The sequence below is a fragment of the Globicephala melas genome, chromosome 7, assembly GCF_963455315.2.
Source record: "Globicephala melas chromosome 7, mGloMel1.2, whole genome shotgun sequence".
NCBI classification, from domain to species: domain Eukaryota; kingdom Metazoa; phylum Chordata; class Mammalia; order Artiodactyla; family Delphinidae; genus Globicephala; species Globicephala melas.
Genome location: NC_083320.1, coordinates 114999568 through 115017976, shown reverse-complemented (window position 1 = coordinate 115017976; position 18409 = coordinate 114999568). Strand labels below are relative to the sequence as shown.

At 50.7% G+C, this 18409-nt stretch overlaps 1 protein-coding gene across 1 annotated transcript in view; it reads right to left on the bottom strand.

The window, feature by feature from the left end:
* Positions 1–339: 339 nt before the first annotated feature.
* Positions 340–18409, bottom strand: part of SCTR (secretin receptor) — a 59541-nt gene continuing 41471 nt past the window's right edge. The window contains exons 9-14 of the mRNA XM_030849650.3: positions 13028–13088; positions 11469–11538; positions 7919–8010; positions 6034–6160; positions 1482–1523; positions 340–703 (exon numbers count right to left, since the gene is read on the bottom strand). Of these exons, the coding sequence (XP_030705510.2) occupies positions 557–703; positions 1482–1523; positions 6034–6160; positions 7919–8010; positions 11469–11538; positions 13028–13088 (539 nt within the window). The 3' untranslated portion in view covers positions 340–556. The remainder of the gene's footprint in view (positions 704–1481; positions 1524–6033; positions 6161–7918; positions 8011–11468; positions 11539–13027; positions 13089–18409) is intronic.

Below are 18409 nucleotides of genomic sequence, written 5' to 3'. Positions count from 1 at the left end.
GGGATTCTGCCCCATTTCCTGCTGTACTGCAGATAACTTAGCTGAAAACAGGAAGAACAGGTGCCTCATCCCACGCTAGGGCGACTGAAAGGGCTGGGGCTCTCCTGGGCTCCCTGTGACCCGGTTGTCAGAAGGCTCTGGGGGAAGAGCCACTGGGTGGGTGAGTTGCAGTGAGGGGTGGGGAGGGTCCGCCTAGGGCCAAGGGCCTCAATTTCTGCTAAGCTTGTCCCTGAAAACTGGAGCAGGGGGATCACGGAAGCCCCGTCCTCCAGAAGGTGGCGGGGGACAGCATCCTTCACCTTGAGGCTCAAGGGCAACAGGGCTGACAAATACCAAGTCTCATCCCAGTTACCGTTTATTCCCCTGCCCCCTCCTGGGACCCCTGAAGTCTTTCCAGAAAACTCAACAGACCCAAATCCCAGGCCCTCTTCCTGCCCCAGGCCCGGAGGAGGGGTGTTAGAGTCGCAGGAGCGATCACACGGCATCTGGCAGGAAGATGGGCAGCAGTCGGCCCTCAGGACCCATCTTGGCCTGTCTGGGTGGCCCTGCTCCAGCCTCAGATGACACTGGTCCTGCAGGTACCCCGGCTCTGCTCCGAGGGGCTGGCCTTGGTGCCGCTGCTGAAGGAGCCGAGGGCCACCGGGTGCAGTGGGAGCTCACGCAGGTGCCACTGCCGCCACTTCTTCTGAACCTCCAGCTGCACCTGCCCCCAGAGACCAGCTGTCACCCGGAGGGAAAGATGACCCTTGCCCAGGGTCCTGCTCCCCTGGGGCCTCGTTCGGGCTCTGCCACGTCTGCCCAGCGGGCATGCCTCCCCCTCCTGCAGGCCGCTCATAGATTTACCATCTCGACTCCCATTCAAGTGGGGCAACACCGCATCTAAGTAACGTCAACCGCGCAGCCTCTGTGCCGGGAGCCTCACGTCCCGGCAGCCTCACGTCCCGGCAGTGCTCTGGGCAGGGCGGAGACCTCAAGCTAAGGGCGCAGCCCCCTGCCCTGCCAGGAGTCACACCCTTTGGAGGTCTCAGAGGACGGAGCAGCAAACATTTCACCTGAGTCACTCATTTTACAGGTGAGAGGCCTGAGGCCCAGAGCAGGGCAGTGACCGGCGTCACCCATCGAGCAAGCGGACAGTCATCAGCCTCGGTTAGGGCTGGGGCGCCTGCACTTGCCCCCATTTCGTGAACGTGCCCAAGGATAAGAACCACCTGGAGTGCTAGTTAAGACGTTCTCAGCCTCCAGCCCGGACTGCCGGGACCTATTTTTGCTGGTTTAGAAACAGGGTAGGAACCAGCAGTTGTTTTAACAAGGCCTGCAGGCGATCCTGGGGCCCCCAGGAGGTGAGCCCAGACTCCCGGAAGACAGGCCCAAGCCAGGAGGGCCCGGCCTCCCCCACCAACGCCACACCCCACTCCCCACCACCCCTTCCAGGTACGGCTGTGAGGGAGCTCCCCTGCGCCCGGGCAGCCCAGGACACTCACCTCCCCATTGAGGAAGCAGTAGAGAACGGCCACCACCAGGCCCTGCGGAAGAAGCAGGGCAACGGGATGAGTGCGGGCCCAGCACCCAGCCTCCTACCCGCCTGGGTCCTCTCATCACCAGCCCCAAGCTCACTGCTCCCCACAGCTGTTGCAGAGCCTCCCCGCGCCTCTCCCCCTCCAGGGGAAGTGGAGGCTTCCTCTTCCGGCCCTCAGTGCCCCTAGCTGTGCTGGCATCACCCACAGGCTGACGCCCTTGGGGGCAAGGACCGCCCCCGTGTCCAGGGAGGGCCCCTGCACCAGGGTGGTGTCAGTTACATCAAGTGCAGGCCACAGGGACCAGGCAGGTCACCGGAATCAGTGAGGCGGGCCATCTGGGAGGGGCAGGAGCAATGGCACCCGAGCGACGCCCATCCGCCCGAGCTCAGCGGGTGGGGCAGCCCACGGGAGCCCCTGGGCCTCGGTGGGCTCATCTGCAAGACAGCTGGAAATCCGGAGAGATTTAAACAGGGCCAGCTAATCAAGTTGAAAGACAAATGTGTAGCCATGTGGTCAGAACAGCCGGCGTGCAGGTCGCAGGCAGGTACCGGCCAGACAACAGTGGGGCATGATCCCCCCTCATGTCCAGGTCAGAGGCCTCAGGGCTACGTATGCTTTAGGTTCCCTGGGACGGTGGGGGTCTGTGCCTACCAGGACCCTCCCTCCCTAGCATCCGGAGCTCCTCTCTTCCCAGTGGTACCCCCGGAATCCTGGCGTGGAGCCTGCCAGGCAGGGCTGCGGGCTGAGATGCAGGATCTGAGCCGAAGAGGTTTGCGTGGAACCGTGAGCTATGAGCAGGGTCTCGCAGTCCGGATGCCCTGCTCACCTCAGGGCCCTCCGAGGGCCAGCCTGTCCTTCCTAACAAGCCCCTGCCCTCAGGCTCCCCACAGAGGCCTGGGTGCCACAGCCCCTCCCCCCAGTGCCAGCCAGGCCTGCCCCTAGCTACTTAGGACATGGACAGGACCCCAGAGGGGGATGAACCAGCCTGTTTATGGTGGGCTTCCTCCACACGACTGCTCAGGAGTCCTGGTGGTTTTTTGTTTTGTTTTTTAATTTATTTAGTTTTTTTAAATTTTTAGCCGCATTGGGTCTTCGTTGTGGTGCGCGGGCTTCTCATTGCTGTCGCTTCTCTTGTTGCGGAGCATGGGCTCTAGGCGCACGGGCTTCAGTAGTTGTGGCACTCGGGCTCAGTAGTTGTGGCGCACGGGCTTAGTTGCTCCGCAGCATGTGGGATCTTCCCGGACCAGGGCTCGAACCCGTGTCTCCTACATTGGCAGGTGGATTCTTAACCACTGCGCCACCACAGAAGCCCAGTCCTGGTGTTTTAACAAGAGTTACAAACTAGAAGGATCTGCTCTAAGAGTCTCAGGTGTGGTTGATGCCACGTGGAACGGGGACCACGGGAGTGGGGCAGGAACACGGACTCAAGGTAGCGGTTTTCATGTTTTGCCACACGTTAGAATCACCTGGGAGCTCTGGCCCAGGGTGCACTCTGTGCCCCAACTCCAAATGTCTGGGGTGAGACCATCAGCAGCTCTGAAAGATGGTTCAAAGGGGCACCATTGATTAGGAGCCGCTGTCAGAGGGTGTGAAAGTCGGGCTTTGAAATAAACGAGAGCTGGGTTTGGGGCGCAGCTTAGCCTGTGTAATTTTGCGCTTCTGGTTTCCAGGTGCTTCATTCAATCCTTGCAGAGCCCTAGGATGTGGGTGGGGAGGACCCCTGTTTCACAGGTGAGGGACTGAGTCCTGGGTCGGCAGGCCGGGAGCTGGTGGTCAGGCTGCTGCCACCTCACTGGACCAGGGCTGCCCCAGCCTCAAAGGTCCGGAGACACAGTCTCACTGTTGAGGTGGGGGCAGCCCTGGGTGAGGGCTGGTTAGACGTGCCCCAGGTATGCAGAGGGCAGCCTGCCTCAGCCAGCAAGCTTCAGAAATTCCACGGTTTGTATACAATCATTAAGAATATGCAGTCTTGGACTTCCCTGGCTCTGCAACAAGAGAAGCCATAGCAATAAGCCTGTGCACCGCAACGAAGAGTAGCCCCCGCTCACCGCAACTAGAGGAAGCCCGTGAGCAGCAACAAAGACCCAACGCAGCCAAAAATAAATTTAAAAAATAATAATAAAGAATATGCAGTATTTGAAGAATTTTAATGACCTGGAGAAATGTTCATGATGGAATGATAAAGAATTAAACAGAACAAGGAGGATATAAAACCACACGTCCCAATCTCAATTTTGTGTGTGTACATGTGTGTGTCTTCTTGGATAGAAAAGAGACAGAAGTAAACACACTGACATTTTAACAGAGGTCATTATATCGGGTTATGAGATTATGGATGGATTTTCCTTTTTCTTTTCCTTCTTTTCCAAATTTTCCTCAATAAGCAAGTATTTCTACAATTAGGAGGAGCTAATAAACTTTCGTTTTTAGAAATATATGACAGTGATCATGGCATTATGGTTCTGTATGTGTTCTTTAAGCTCTCGTCTCTTAGAAATACATACTAAAATATTTACATTTGAAATACAACGATGGCTTGGGGTTGCTTAAAATGATGAGGGTGGGTGGTGGTAGAGGTGAAACAGGACAGGCCATGAAAGGGTAAGGGTCACACGGAGGTTCATTATATCGTCCACTTCACTTTTGTATTATGGAAAATTTGTTCCATAATACAAAATTTAAAAAATATGCATACAGTATAAATGTATAATATATAATAAAATGATATCTGTTTGTATTTGAACAGTGGTTCTTTTTTTTGAAAGAAGTCTTAAAGATCCTTTTTCTCTGTAAACATTTCTATGGGAACATTTAGGAAGGCGCTTTGGTTTCCTCTTAACAAGCATTTCCCCAGAGAGGAGGCGAACGGCCTTCACGAGCAGTCTGCAGCCCCAGCCGCAAGCCCAGCTCCAGAGACAGGAGGTCCCCTTCCACGCAGGATGACACCTGGGTCTCCAGGTCCTCAGCGGGGTCACTACCCACTTCTGTTGACCGGGTCATGACCTTCCACCCATCTGGACCTGGACCCCCCCCACCTGCTAAAGGGGCCACGGTGAGCCCAGCCTCCCGCACGTTACGTGGAAGCTTCCTGGCCCAGAGGAAAAGATCACGGATTACACAGGAGACTAGGTGCTCTGTGGGTCTGGGGGGCTGGCAGGGGTCTCTGGGCGGAGACGAGGCTCTGCGGGAGTGAAGGGGACAGCCCTGGGGGGGGGGCGGGTCTGAAGGCACGGCTTAGGGCCAGACCCCACTCAGGAACGTGCTCCCAGTGACGCGTCCTCCCTGGAACAGGAGCGTGACAGGAGGACCGCCCTGGGCACACCCGTCCTGAATAGAACTCCGGGAGTGAGGGCGGCCGCGGCCTGCCCAGGCGAGGAAGACTGTGGGATGGTCAGTGTTGTTGAGGACAGGCTGGCTCCTTCCGGGAAACCCACTGGGAGAGAGTTCTCTCAGGCCTCTCCCTAGGGACTAGCCTGTTTTCATCTAAATCTTGAAACAGAGTGTGTTTCTGTCTTTGCTTTGGCTACTGGGAAGCTCCAAACCAAATTTATGACACACCTCTGCCACCTTCAGAAAATTTCATCAAATTTGTTTCTGTGTATGAACTCAGTTTTGGCTTTATTTTCTTTATTCGCTGATCCAATCTACTTATTTTTTTGTCCTTTGTATGTTTTCCCTGAAAGCTACATCATATTATTTTTGGAAGGAGATAGTTATGAGTAAATAAACAAATAACACTGTGACGTTTGGGATTCATGTTAAAAGCCCCTTCTGTCCAAACAGGTTTACTATATTTTTTAACTTTACAACATCTTGTTGAATTAGAAGGTAGGTGGTTTCTCCCCTCCCTTTGTTTTCTTTTTTTAAAGTTGGCTTTTATTTTTAGTAAATTGTGTATGTAATTGGTTTCAAAGAGTCAAATGTCTCTTGTCACAAAAAAAAGAAAAGAAAAAACTGTAAGCTCCTGACACCCCTGCCCCCATTTCCTGTTCCTCAGAGGCAACGACTTGGAACTCTCTTGACTGATTCTCAATTATATGCTGATGTTGCTACTTCTGAATTTTTCAGCTTGGGGCGGTTTCTGTGGACTTCCCAGTGTGGAGATGAGGCTATCATTCTTTCGCACAGCCTTCCACCTCCGGCCCACGCCCCCATTACGCTAGTCTTCCTGTCCTACTCCTTGATGGCTGAGCCCCAGCCCTCTGCGGTTACCTTATTTTGACTCTAATTACTGAGACTCGTGTGATCGTGTGTGCTGGCTTATGTTCCCTTTGTCTTCCCTGGAGTCAGTCTCTCTCTCCTTACTTGCATCTCCCACCCTCACGTGACTGGTGGGGAACTTGGGTCCCACTGAGGGTCACGCAGCACGGTGAGGTCCTGCCCCTGCCTCTCTTGGGTCTCTGCCAAACGAGGCAGAGGGATGCCTCCGGGAAGATCTGGCTTTCGGCCTCTCCATTTTTCTCTCAGGAGAGAGAGAACACCTCTTCCCACCGTAAAGTCACAGTCTGGAGCTTACCTGGAATGAGCCAAGGGCCAATTCAAAGAATAGCTGCGTCTCCATGGCATCCTCCGGGGAGAAGGCAAAGATTATGTAGTGGACTCCGAAGAGGGGGACCAGCAGGAGGGTGGACTTGGCCAGGCGCCTGAGGACACAGAGGCGCTGCAGTCTCAGGCCCCTCCACACCCAGGGGCCTCCCTTCTCGCCTGACCGCAGGAGGCTTTGCAGCAGCGTCCCAGCTGCTTGTTTGTTTTTACTTCCGTTTTGGAAAGTCCCAACTCCAACGTACCCGTCGCCCGGATTCAATACTTATCAGTCCACGGCCAGTCCCCAAATTTCTGTTCATGCACCCTATCAGCAAAACGCTTTGAACCCATACCCACATGAATAACTTTATTGATTTATACCGTATCTGCATGTATTACTATCACTCTGTGTCTAATATATTATTAGCAAAACCAGCATTTCCATTTGTTTGATAATAAATATCTGTAAGGAGAAGCTCTTTTGTTTTCTCCCCAGGTTAGGGTTGCCAAATTTAGCAAAGAAAAATACAGGATACCCAGTTCAATTTGAATTTCAGATAAACAATGGGTAGTGTTTTTTTTGGTGTAAGTACTAAAAAATTGTTGTTTATCCAAAATTCAAATTAAACTGGGCATCCTGTATTTTATCTGGCAACTCTGTCCTGGATCCCCAGCTGCCCCCTACTTTGGAGCCACTACTCTAGTGACATCCTGGGGAATCTGTCACCCAGTAATCCAGGCCTCTGCCAGATTCTCAAAACTCAGACCATGACAGAGAAAGCCTCTGTTGGACACTGATTTGTCTTCAACACTTGTCATGGGCTGAACTGTGTTCCCCCAGAATTTTAAGTTGAAGCTCTAAGCCCTAGTACCTCAGAATGTGACTGTACTTGCAGACAGGGACCAGTTTAAATGAGACCATCAGGGTGGGACCATAGTCCAGCCAACTGGTGTCCTTGTAAGAAGAGACACCAGGGATGCAGGTGCACAGAGAAAAGGCCACGTGAGGACCCAGCGAGGAGGTGGCCGTTTCCAAGCCAAGGAGACAGACCTCAGGAGAAACCAAACCTGCCAACACCTTGATCCTGGACTTCCAGCCTCCAGAACTGTGAGTAAATAAACTTCTCTTATTTAAGCCAGCCAATCTGTGGTATCTTATTGTGGCAGGCTGTGCAGACTAACACAGCACCTTTCTTGAACATCTTAAAGGTTTTAAAGTATTTTTGGATCACATTATCTTGAAAATCTGCTGAAAGCTAAGGTCTGGTGAAAGCTGCGGTCTAGCGAAAGCTGGAAAATACAGTCCACCCTCGGCCTCCACGGGGATTGGTTCCAGACTCTCCGCAGACACCAAAACCCTTGGATGCTCAAGTCGTGTATGTAGAATGGGGCAGCATTTGCATATAACCTACGCACATTCCCCCATGTATTTAAGTCATCTTTAGATTACGTATAATACCTCCTACAATGAAAATGTTTTGACTGGGAATTTTTTTTCCCAAATATTTTCGATCTGCAATCCAAGGTTGGCTGAATCCTCAGATGCAAAACCCACAGACAAGGAGGGCCACTGTCCCTGTAAAGATTTGAATTTGGGTCCCCGAAGCCCACTCTCTGACTCCCTAGCCTTGTCCCAAGGGTAAGATCTCTGCCTCCTGGGATCCTGCTTAGATTTCTTTTCTCCCCACCCCTGGGGCCGGGTCTCAGGGTCACGTGGACCCATTCTCCCTTCCCCTGGTCCACTGTAAACTTCCAGGTCCCGGCTTTTCCTTTTCCTCCACCTCCACCAGTGCCCAGCACCAGCTGGGCAAACAGTAGGTGCTCGGTAAATGCCTGCTGACTGAGCGAGCGTGCCTAGGTCTTTGCCCTCCACTTACTTATAATGGTTCCCTTCACTTCCTCTTGTTTCTTGAGTTCTAAGTTTTCTCATCAGGATCCTTAGGATGTTTATAAAAAGGATGAAATTAATCTGTAAAACACAAGGCAGAGGTGGGGCTAAAGGTGATTTGCTTTCCCAGCACCTCTCCAGGTCCTGACCCCTGGCCCTGGTCCCTGGGCAGGGAAGGCACTGCAGACCACACCAGGACAGCTCATCACTCCCTCCGCCACCCCCAGTCCTGGTGAAACACACTGTCTAGGCAGGGATGGCTGCCACAGCACCGCCCCCCGCCCCTGGGATTCCGGAGCTCTGAGGTCTGCTCAGTTGCAGCATGGATTACTCACACTTGGAATGCGTTGGAATCTTGTTAAACGGCAGACCTGGAGTAGGCCTGAGATTCTGCATCTCTACCAAGCTCCAGGGAATGAATGCCAAAGCAGGTCCTTGGACTACGCTTTGAGTAGCAAAGGCTTTATAGCAGAGGTTCTCAAAGTTTAAGGTGCAGATTGCTGGGCTCCACCCCCAAGGTTATGGTTTAGTAAATGCAAATGAGATTTGCTTTTCTTTTCTTTTTTTTGGCCACACCACATGGCTTGCAGGATCTTAGTTCCCCAACCAAGCCCTCGGTAGTGAAAGCACGGAGTCCTAACCACTGGACTGCCAGGGAATTCCCAAGATTTGCATTTTTAACAAGCTCTCAGGTGAAGCTGCTGGTTTCGGGACCACACTTTGAGAACCACTGCTTCGGAGACTTACAGAATCTCTGCAGGTCAATCACCAGCTCCGGGAAGCCTTCTTGATTACCTCCTTTTCCTGATTCACTGTAGTTAGGGATGCTGCTGCTTGTAAGAGCACTTGGAATACTTGAAAGGGGCCAAATGCAAGCATCTGGGTGTGTCCACTAATCACCAAGTCAATCCCAACTTTCTAAAGGACAGGAACAGAGTCTATTTCTTTTGGTGTCCCCTTCCCCAACTCCAGTGCCCAGTGCCAGCAACACTATGAAGTTGCCCATGCGTCGGCCCCTCTCCTCCCCTCCCCCACCAGCTCTAGAATCATTTTGCAGAAGCAGGATCAGTGGAGCTGACTGGCTGGGCCCCCTCATTGTTCAGACAAGTAGCCTGGGGCCTGGGGACGCTGGCCAGAAGACCCAGGATTAGTGGCCTGTCTGGGTCCCCAGCCCAGCGCCCCTGCTTCAGGACACTTCTCAGCTCGCTGTTTGTGCATCTTGCTCTAAGCCATGCGTGGTGTAAACTAACAAAGGCTCTTTTACCTTATTTCATTTTTTGCCTTTGAATTGTATTTCATTTAATAGGGAGAACTTGAAAGCAAGAGGGAAAATCTTAACTATCCCAAGGATGAGTGTTAAATAGTGGAATTCTAGGCCCCGTGGCAGGCTGGCAGGGAGAAACTTTGCATCAGGAGTGCCCACCCAACCTCCGTCAGTCACTGGAGAGACTAGTCTTGTGAAAGCAGCCTGGCCCCTGGGGCTCTCGCGGGCTGGGCTGTCCAAGCCCCACAATTGCAGCAGGGAAACTGGCTCAGTGTTATGCAGCTACAGCACATCAGCTGGTCAAATAATTTCAAATGACGTGGGAAAGACTACATCTATTGCTAAGTGAAAAGAACAAACTGGGACACAAAACTACACTGAGCATTTTTGAAAAAGTACATGTGCTCAAAGAAAAAAATAGGAAGGAAAAGCACATGATCACAATGTGCATCTAGGTACTAAAAATATGGGTGATTTTATTCCCTTTTTAAAAATATATTTTGTATTTTCCAATTTTTTTTTTTTTTTTTTTGGTGGTACACGGGCCTCTCACTGATGTGGCCTCTCCCGTTGCGGAGCAACAGGCTCCAGACGCGCAGGCTCAGCGGCCATGGCTCACGGGCCCAGCCGCTCCGCGGCATGTGGGATCTTCCCGGAGTGGGTCACGAACCCACGTCCCCTGCATCGGCAGGCGGACTCTCAACCACTGCGCCACCAGGGAAGCCCGTATTTTCCAATTTTTTACATGAATTCCATTATTTTTATTTTAGAAATGACAATATATTTTGATTTTACAGAAAAACAAGTACCTTCTTATTAAAACATAGTGATAGAGTCAATACTTTTCCACCACATTATCAACCTAATAAAAAAGGTTCTGACATTATCTAAATGTGACAAGCTGACAAAAAACAACTTTTGGTGAATAATAGCAGATTTCATTATACTGTTTTCAGCCTATTGACTATAGTAGGAAATGAAAGCTTAATATCTTTCATTATCCCTTAAGCTTCAATTTAGTCAGATTATAAAACACCATGCTAAGGTTAGCAAATAAAAATGATAATCAAATTATTTGTTACCATAAAATGACTTTGGGGAGCAAACATAAAGTCTTGTTTAAAGTACTAGATACTCCCTGTGCTAGCAGTACACTCTGCATTACTACCATATCAGACGCCCTCTTCCCTGAGTGGTTCCAGATTAATGAATGGCCCTCACACCTGCTAAGAAAAGCAGAAATAGGAAGTCGTTATACTCTCCTGAGCTACTCAGTGGCCTAATGTGGCTGCTACTCGGATTTCTCTACAATTTCCAGCTCTCCTATTGCAAGTTGAGATGGTAGGTAGGATCAAATAAAATTCTATTATTTTTGGGAAAAAAAGAAGGTGGTCATGGATGGCCCCAGGAGGCGAGCCAGTCAGCCATCAGCAGAGGAGGGGGCTGCTGCCCTGTCCTGCCCTCCTGTGAGCCCAGGAGGGGCATGTTCTGTCACCCGGCTCTGCAGCCTTGGCATTCCTCTGAGCCTGTGCACATTACTTCCGGGAAGGGGCTGCCCCAGTGTGCCCCCCACCCCCTGTGTCTTTCTTGTTCTTATCCAGGCCCACAGGCTCAGCTAAGGGCCTCTGGATTGCAGAGCACAATCACCTGGTAACTGAAAACCAAGACGAGCCCCCAGGCCCCTCCCCAAGACAAGGAGACCCTGCATCTCTGCTATCACAGTTTTTAGAAAGCTCCCAGGTTGAGAGTCTAGTCAGGGTTGAGACCCCTGAGCTCCCCTGTCCACGAGTCCCTCCTGAATCTCTCCGCTGGGGCCACCCCTCCGGGCCTGTCCCCGTCACAGCACCACAGAGGCCCAAGACCAGTTTGGCACTTGGCTTTCCCCAAGTGCAACCCCCCTCCTGTAATCCCAGCTCAGTGAGTCTGCCCACTTTAACCAGAGAACACCAAGAAAAATGATCAGGCACCAATGTTCTGAACCAGTGGAGGGGGAATCTCAGGCCAGCCTGAGCCAGCCAGTTCGGGTAAGGAGCTCTGCTCGCCACACTGCAACTGCCACCGTGGACCAGGCGAAGGCAAGCTCTTGCCGCCTGCCTCATTGCCCCCGGACCACTGCGGGGGCTGGGCTGCCACTGCCCAGCCCCCGGAAGGTCTGGTTTATCCCTCTGCACACCCAGAGGCAGCAATGCTGGCCTTGACCTGGCCCTCTGCCCTGCAAGCCGGTCCTGTTTTGGTCTCTCCCACTGGAGCCCAGCTCAGGGGGATGGCCACTTACCAGGACGGAGACGATCACAGGCCCTCGAATGACCCACCAGATGGATGCGTTGGCATTGATGTCCCAGCACCTAGGGAGGGACAGCCAGGCATCACAAGGAGTGGGGAGCTGGCTGACCAGAAGAGACTAGTTCTCTGACGTCCCCTTTGCGGGAAGGACCCACACTGAGGTCCTCACCCCAGAGGCTGTGTGCTCAGCACCCTGAGAAATGACTGTCCTCTGCTGCCCAGGAGCACTGCCGGGGCCAAGGGAGCATCTGGGGAGCAGAAGCGTGTGGACCTGAGATGGAAGATTCTGGACCCCAAAGCCAGCATGCTGTCAGAATGCATCGGGGAGCATGGTGGCCAGGCAGGTGACCTCAGGGAGTGAAGTGTCCGGGTGACTGACGTGTGACCTCGGCCCCAGGGCCATCAGGCACAGGGGCACTTGGCAACTGGAGAGCCTGTGCTTGGTCTAAGGAGGCCACAACTCCGTCCGGCTCATTTTTGCCACAAGGGCCCATAGGAATGTTGATAGAACTTTCCATTTGTTCTAAAGAAGCTGAAAATCCAGACTTTTTTTAAGGGAATTTATATAATTAAAAGGATTATTTGGGGGGCTTCCCTGGTGGCACAATGGGTAAGAATCCGCCTGCCAATGCAGGGGACATGGGTTCGAGCCCTGGTCCGGGAAGACCCCACATGCCGCAGAGCGATGAAGCCTGTGTGCCACAACTACTGAGCCTGCGCTCTAGAGCCCACGAGCCACAACTACTGAAGCCCGTGTGCCACAACTACTGAGCCGGCGTGCCTAGAGCCCATGCTCCGCAACAAGAGAAGCCACCGCAATGAGAAGCCCGCGCACCGCAACGAAAAGCAGCCCCCACTCGCCGCAACTAGAGAAAGCCCGCGTGCAGCAATGAAGACCCAAAGCAGCCAAAAATAAATAAATAAAATAGATACAACATTAAAGAAATAAAAAACGTTTAAAAAAAAGGATTATTTTGGACTGAATTGGACTGCAAGACACGTGCACGCCTCGTCTGCCCTCGTCCACTCTCTGGCCTGGCTGTGTCATTACACTGATGACACACGGCCTCCCTCCCCCTCGGCCCGGCTGCTGCACCTCCTCCCGGGCTTCTTCCATGCTTTCCTTCCATGAGCCCGCTCCCAGGAACCCCCGGGCTTACCCTGTCCCTGAGCCCAAGTCTTTGGAGAACGAGACTAGAGCTCTTGGTGCCCGTCAGGGCTATAAGCCTGCTCTCCTGGGCCTGTGGGACTCACACACCCGTGTCAGAGGAGGGAGCTGCCAGGAGAGGAAGAGCTGGGCTGGTCCTTAGAGCAGCTGCCAGTGTTTCACAGCTCTCGTCGGGCACCTGACCCAACCGCAGAGTGGCTGGGCCGGCCCACCCCAGGAGGGCTGGGCATTCGGCAGCCTGCGCTGCAGAGAACTCGCCTGTGGCCCCAAGTGTGAGACACAGGCCTCTCCTAGGTAACAGCTCCAAAGGAGGGTCCGTCCTGCTGGAAGAGCTGGACAAGATAAAATATTCCCTCGTTACCTCTCTCCGTCCACCAGCTTACCCGACATCTTCCAGAAAGTGCCTGGTGACAGCCCACGAAGCAACAAAAATGGCTGGGGAACCTGAGGGTTAAAAGTAAAGGGGAGGGGGCAGAGAGGAGAGGACTCAATTTTCAGCACCCTTATGAGAGACCGGACAGTCAGTGATTCCAGGCCAGGGAGCAAGCAGGTGCCAAGGGCTGGTTGCCATGGAAACCCCCTTGCCATCCCGGGTAAATGTGCAGCCTCGCGCGTCAAGGGGGCCAAGGAAGCCCTGAGAACGGAGGCAGGATCAGACAGGTCCTGAAGGCCACTGGGGGGCAGGGGGCTCCCGGGAGCTTGGGCCAGATTCCGGAGGACCTCTGCGGGGGAGAAGGGAGGGGACCAGGGCCCCTGGGCAGGCCCATGGAGCTTGTGGAGGCCACTGGTGGAGCCCCTTTCTCAAACTGGGATGTTTGGGGGGGGGGATACAAGGCCACAGGAGAACATTTAGTTTTATTTGAATATTGGTTTGTAAAAAGCTTGGCCATTCAACTGGTAATGTAAGCTATCAATGTTATGTAAACAAAAGTACATTTTGGACTAGAGAATTGTAAGCACACAGGAAATTTAAAGATAAAGTACAAGAACACTTCCTGACTTCTGGCTGAACATGACAAATCGCACTTACACATTTATCTCCGTTTCTCACTGAAGCCCCCCCAACACGAGAGTAAAGAAATAAAAAAGCTACAAGCTCATAAGCACAAAGAATGGGCAAGGAGGGTACAGTGCACGAGAGATGTCAGCACGCTTAGGAACCTGGGAGCTGGCAGAGGAGCAGTAACCGATGTCCCAGAGCAGACAAAGCTGAAACACAAGCGCGGCATGGGGGCTGCTGCTGGGAAGGCGCCCGGGCCCGGTGGTGAGGGCACCGGGGACGCCAGCAGGCAGGAGAGAGGGTGGGGCTGGAAGACAGGAAGCACGTAACCACCCCAGGTGGCCAGCACCACCATTCTACAGCCAAAGAGTTCATCCCCGACAGAAGGGCATTCTCTGGAGAAACAGAGCCAAGGGGAATGGGGCTCTGGCCCAGCAGAGGGTGGGAGGGGTACTCAGCTGGGCACGGGGACCAAGAGAGGATCTACACCTGTGCTGCCACGTGTGGCCACTGAGCCCTTGATGTGTGGCTGCTCTCAGATGAGCTGTGCTCAAAGTGCAAGAGAGCAGACTTGGAAGATTTGCAGGAGTAAGAGACCGTAAAATATGCTATTAATGAGTTTTTAAATTATACATTGAAATGTTAATATTTTGGTTATATTGGGTTAAACAAAATATACTACTGAAATTAATTTTACTAATAATGAAACTAATTAGTTTCTTTTTACTGTGCTTACTGTGGCTACTAGAAAATTTTAAGTTATATAAAATATAGCTCAGATTCTATTTTTAATGGATATGCCTGTCATCCGCTGACTGGTAAAAGCCCACCCCCAGGCTGCTCAGTTCTCAGACTTCTAACAGCCGAGATTGCACCCTTGCTCGAGCCCTCCAAACCCCACCCCAGGCAGGAGATGACAGGATTCTTCCCTGGAGGAACCAAACAGCCCCAGACAAAGGGCCTCTAGTAGCGATGCTGAGGACCCACCCACACAGCGGCCACTTCCAGCCCAGTCTCCCTCGAGAGACATGTCCCCCCGCTCCCCTCCACACACACACAGAGGGCCTTCAGTCAACACCGAAAGTGACTCACTCTTAAATATGAACAGTCAAGGTCACCAGCATCTGAAGAAAGCTGATTACATAAAAGGCAAGGACCAAAACAACCAGAGAAAAGGAACTCAGAGGAAACAGACCATACAGGCTGTACGAGGAACTTGAGCAAAACAATTCTAAGGAATATCATCAGCAAGATTAGAGGGACGATTACTTCTCCAAGACACAAACAGGATGCCGAAAACAGGGAGTATTCAGAGAATAAGGAAGAGGGCTTGGAAATTGAATATATGATGATCAAGATTTTTAAAATTTCATAGATGGGATGGAAGATAAAGACCAGGAACTGCCCAGAAAGCAGAACACAAAGTGTGGAATAAAAAGTAAGAGGAAAGAAAATAGAAAATTAGAAGCCAATTCCAGGACGTGCACCATCTGATTAAAAGTTTCAGAAAGAGAGGATTAAAAACCAGAGGGAAGGAAATGATCAAAGGGGCAGTGTAAGAACATTGTCCAAGAAATGAAGGCTGTGAGTTTCCAGATGAAAGGACCACCACATACCAGCCAAAGGATAAAAACAGACTTGCATGGGGGCAATCCCTATGCTATTTCAAAACACAGGAGACAGAGAGAAGATTCTACAGATTCTACAGCTTATACAGAGGTGAGTAAAAAGGCTCGGGAAACAGAATGACATGGCATGTCGCATAACACCAGATGCCAAAACAGAAGGCCTTCAAAATTCTGGGGAAAAATAACTGTCAACCTAATTTCTATGCCCAGCAAAACTACAAATTGGGTGTGAAAGTTGAACAAAGATATGTTTAGATATGCGATGCAAAAAAATGTAGCTTCCAGACTTCCCTGGTGGTGCAGTGGTTGAGAATCTGTCTGCCAATGCAGGAGACATGGGTTCAAGCCCTGGTCTGGGAAGATCCCACATGCCACGGAGCAACTAAGCCCATGCGCCACAACTACTGAGCCCATGCGCCACAACTACTGAAGCCTGCACGCCTAGAGCCCATGCTCCACAACAAGAGAAGCCACTGCAAATGAGAAGCCCGTGCACCACAACGAAGAGTAGCTCCCGTTCGCCGCAACTAGAGAAAAGCCCGCGCGCAGCAACGAAGACCCAACGCAGCCAAAAAAACAAATGTAGCTTCCATGCACTCTTTGTTAAGACAGACACTGGAGGATGTGCTCCAACACGACTTGACAGTTACCCAAAGAGAGGCAGACAAGAAGTCAAGGAATAGAATTCGTGGAGGAAAATGAAGGAAATCTCAGCCTGAAGGTTAAGGGAGTCGAGCAATTCTAGAGAATGACCAGCCCAAACAGAGCAGGAGGGCAGAAGGCTCTTCTAGAAAGAACATGGGTGGGTGTATCACATTAAGTAACATCCCCCCCAAAGGTTCATGTCCCTAGAACCTCAGGATGTGACCTTTTCTGGAAATAGGGTCTTTGCAGGTGCTATTAGTTAAGACGAAGTCATACTTATAAGGACCTTAATCCAATATAACTGGCATCACTTTAAGAAGGCCGTGAGATACGCACACAGAGGAGACATAGAGGGAAGAAGACCATGTAAAGATGGAGGGAGAGATTGGAGTGAGGCTCCTACAAGGCAAGGAAGGCCAAAGACCGCCAGCAGCCACCAGAAACAAGGGGAGAGGCATAGAGCATATTGTCCCTCAGAGCCCTCAGAAGGAAGCAGCCCTGCCAAGACCAGACTTTGAACTTCTGGCCTCCAGAACTGGGAGACAATAAATTTCTGTTGTTTTAAGACAAGTGGTAACTTGTTACAGCAGCCCTAGGACACTAATACAGCAGGAATAAACCAGACAGATAGGAACTAGTGGACTTCATGTTGTTGCATTTGATGATGGGGAACCAGCACTGGAGGGTTTTCCAGTTCTGCTGAGGATGTGGGAGAATTAGTGACAGCAACACAAAATGAGTCAATAAAAAATGACTCCATAAGTCTGGGATTAACACACACACACTACTATACATAAAATAGATAACCAACAAGGACCTACTGTGTATAGCACAGGGAACTCTACTCAATATTATGTAATAACCTATATGGGAAAAGAATCTGAAAAAGAGTGGATATATGTATATGTATAACTGATCCACTCTGCTGTACACCTGAAACTAACATAACATTGTAGATCAACTATACTCCAAAATAAAATGAAAATTAAATTAAGAAATGACTCCATAAAATATAAAAACTTAAATACTGGAAGTAAAATCAATGTACACCAGTTGGCTCGGTGGTAAACAATATTTACATAGACATGATGATGTATACATTGAATACTGTGATTTAGCCCCAAACTGTGAAAGACTCTGACGGGAGGATAGAGGTGGCAGATGAAGAATTTTATACCCTTCCCTTTAATCACAAGGAGTCAACAAATAATGCCTCAGGACTTCCCTGGCGGTACAGTGGTTAAGAATCCACCTTCCAATGCAGGGGATGCGGGTTGGATCCCAAGTCTGGGAACTAAGATCCCACATGCGGAGGGCCAACTAAGCCTGTGCGCTCTAGAGCCTGCACGCCACAACAAAAAGATTCCGCGTGCTGCAGCGAAGATCCTGCGTGCCACAAGTAAGACACGACGCAGCCAAATAAACAAATAAATATTTCTTAAAAAGTGGGCCAAGGATGTGAATAGACAGTTAGAAAAAAAAAACAACAATGCCTCAGATGGACAAATCAAAACATAGTAGAATATTGTTTAGAAACATGAGAGCAGATATCAAAAGGAGCAGCTCAAGAGCTGGAGGATGTTACATCTGGGTGGCAGAAGTGGGAGCCTCTTCAGGAGACTGCTTGCTTTTGTTTGCTTTTTCATTTTAGACTTGTAGTTCTATTTAATTCTTTAAACCAAGTACACGTATGGCTTTGATAAAAAAAAATTCTCTGCCTCAGTTTGGGTACTTTGGGCAAACATGGATTCTGAGGGCCACCTGTTTATGATTATTTGTCTTACATCTTTAACAGTGAGTCAGTGGAAAAGTCTGAAAAGCGGATAATGGTTGAAGTCGTGGTTCTCACTGTGGTCCCTGCAACAACAGTATCAGCATCACCTGGGACCTGGTTAGAAATGCAGAGTCTCAGGCTCCACCGCTGGCCCACTGGACTGAGACTGTGGGGCGGGGCCCAGGCAACCAGGTTGACGTGCCCTCTGCATGGTTCCAACGCAGCTCCAGCTGGAGCACCACCAGTCTGAGTTCCCTCAGTGAATGGGAGTTTGATGCAGCTCCTATAAAAGGCAGAGGTATCACTCTTTCCTGGGCACAGACTGACACCCCAGCCACCTTGAAAAAGTAAAAGCTTTGGATAAGTAATAAAAACTTCAAAAGCTTGTGCCTTCTGACTCAGGGGTCCCAATTCCAGGATTCTCTATTACACATGGAATAAGCTTTGCCCATAAAAGTATTCCTCGCTGTGTTATTTATCACAGTGAAAAATGAGAAACAACCTAAACATCCAAAAAAATAGGTATTTGGCTGCATACATCCACACAGTGGTTAAAAATGTTTACTGAAGATTTGAAAGAATACAGAGCATGCTTCTGTGTTCATGGAAAGAGGCAAGATTCAAAATTCTACATACAGGATGATTGCAACCACGTGGGAAAAACTGGAAGTATAAAAAAAGTCTGGAAGGAAACCCTAGAAAATGTTCAACATTTTCT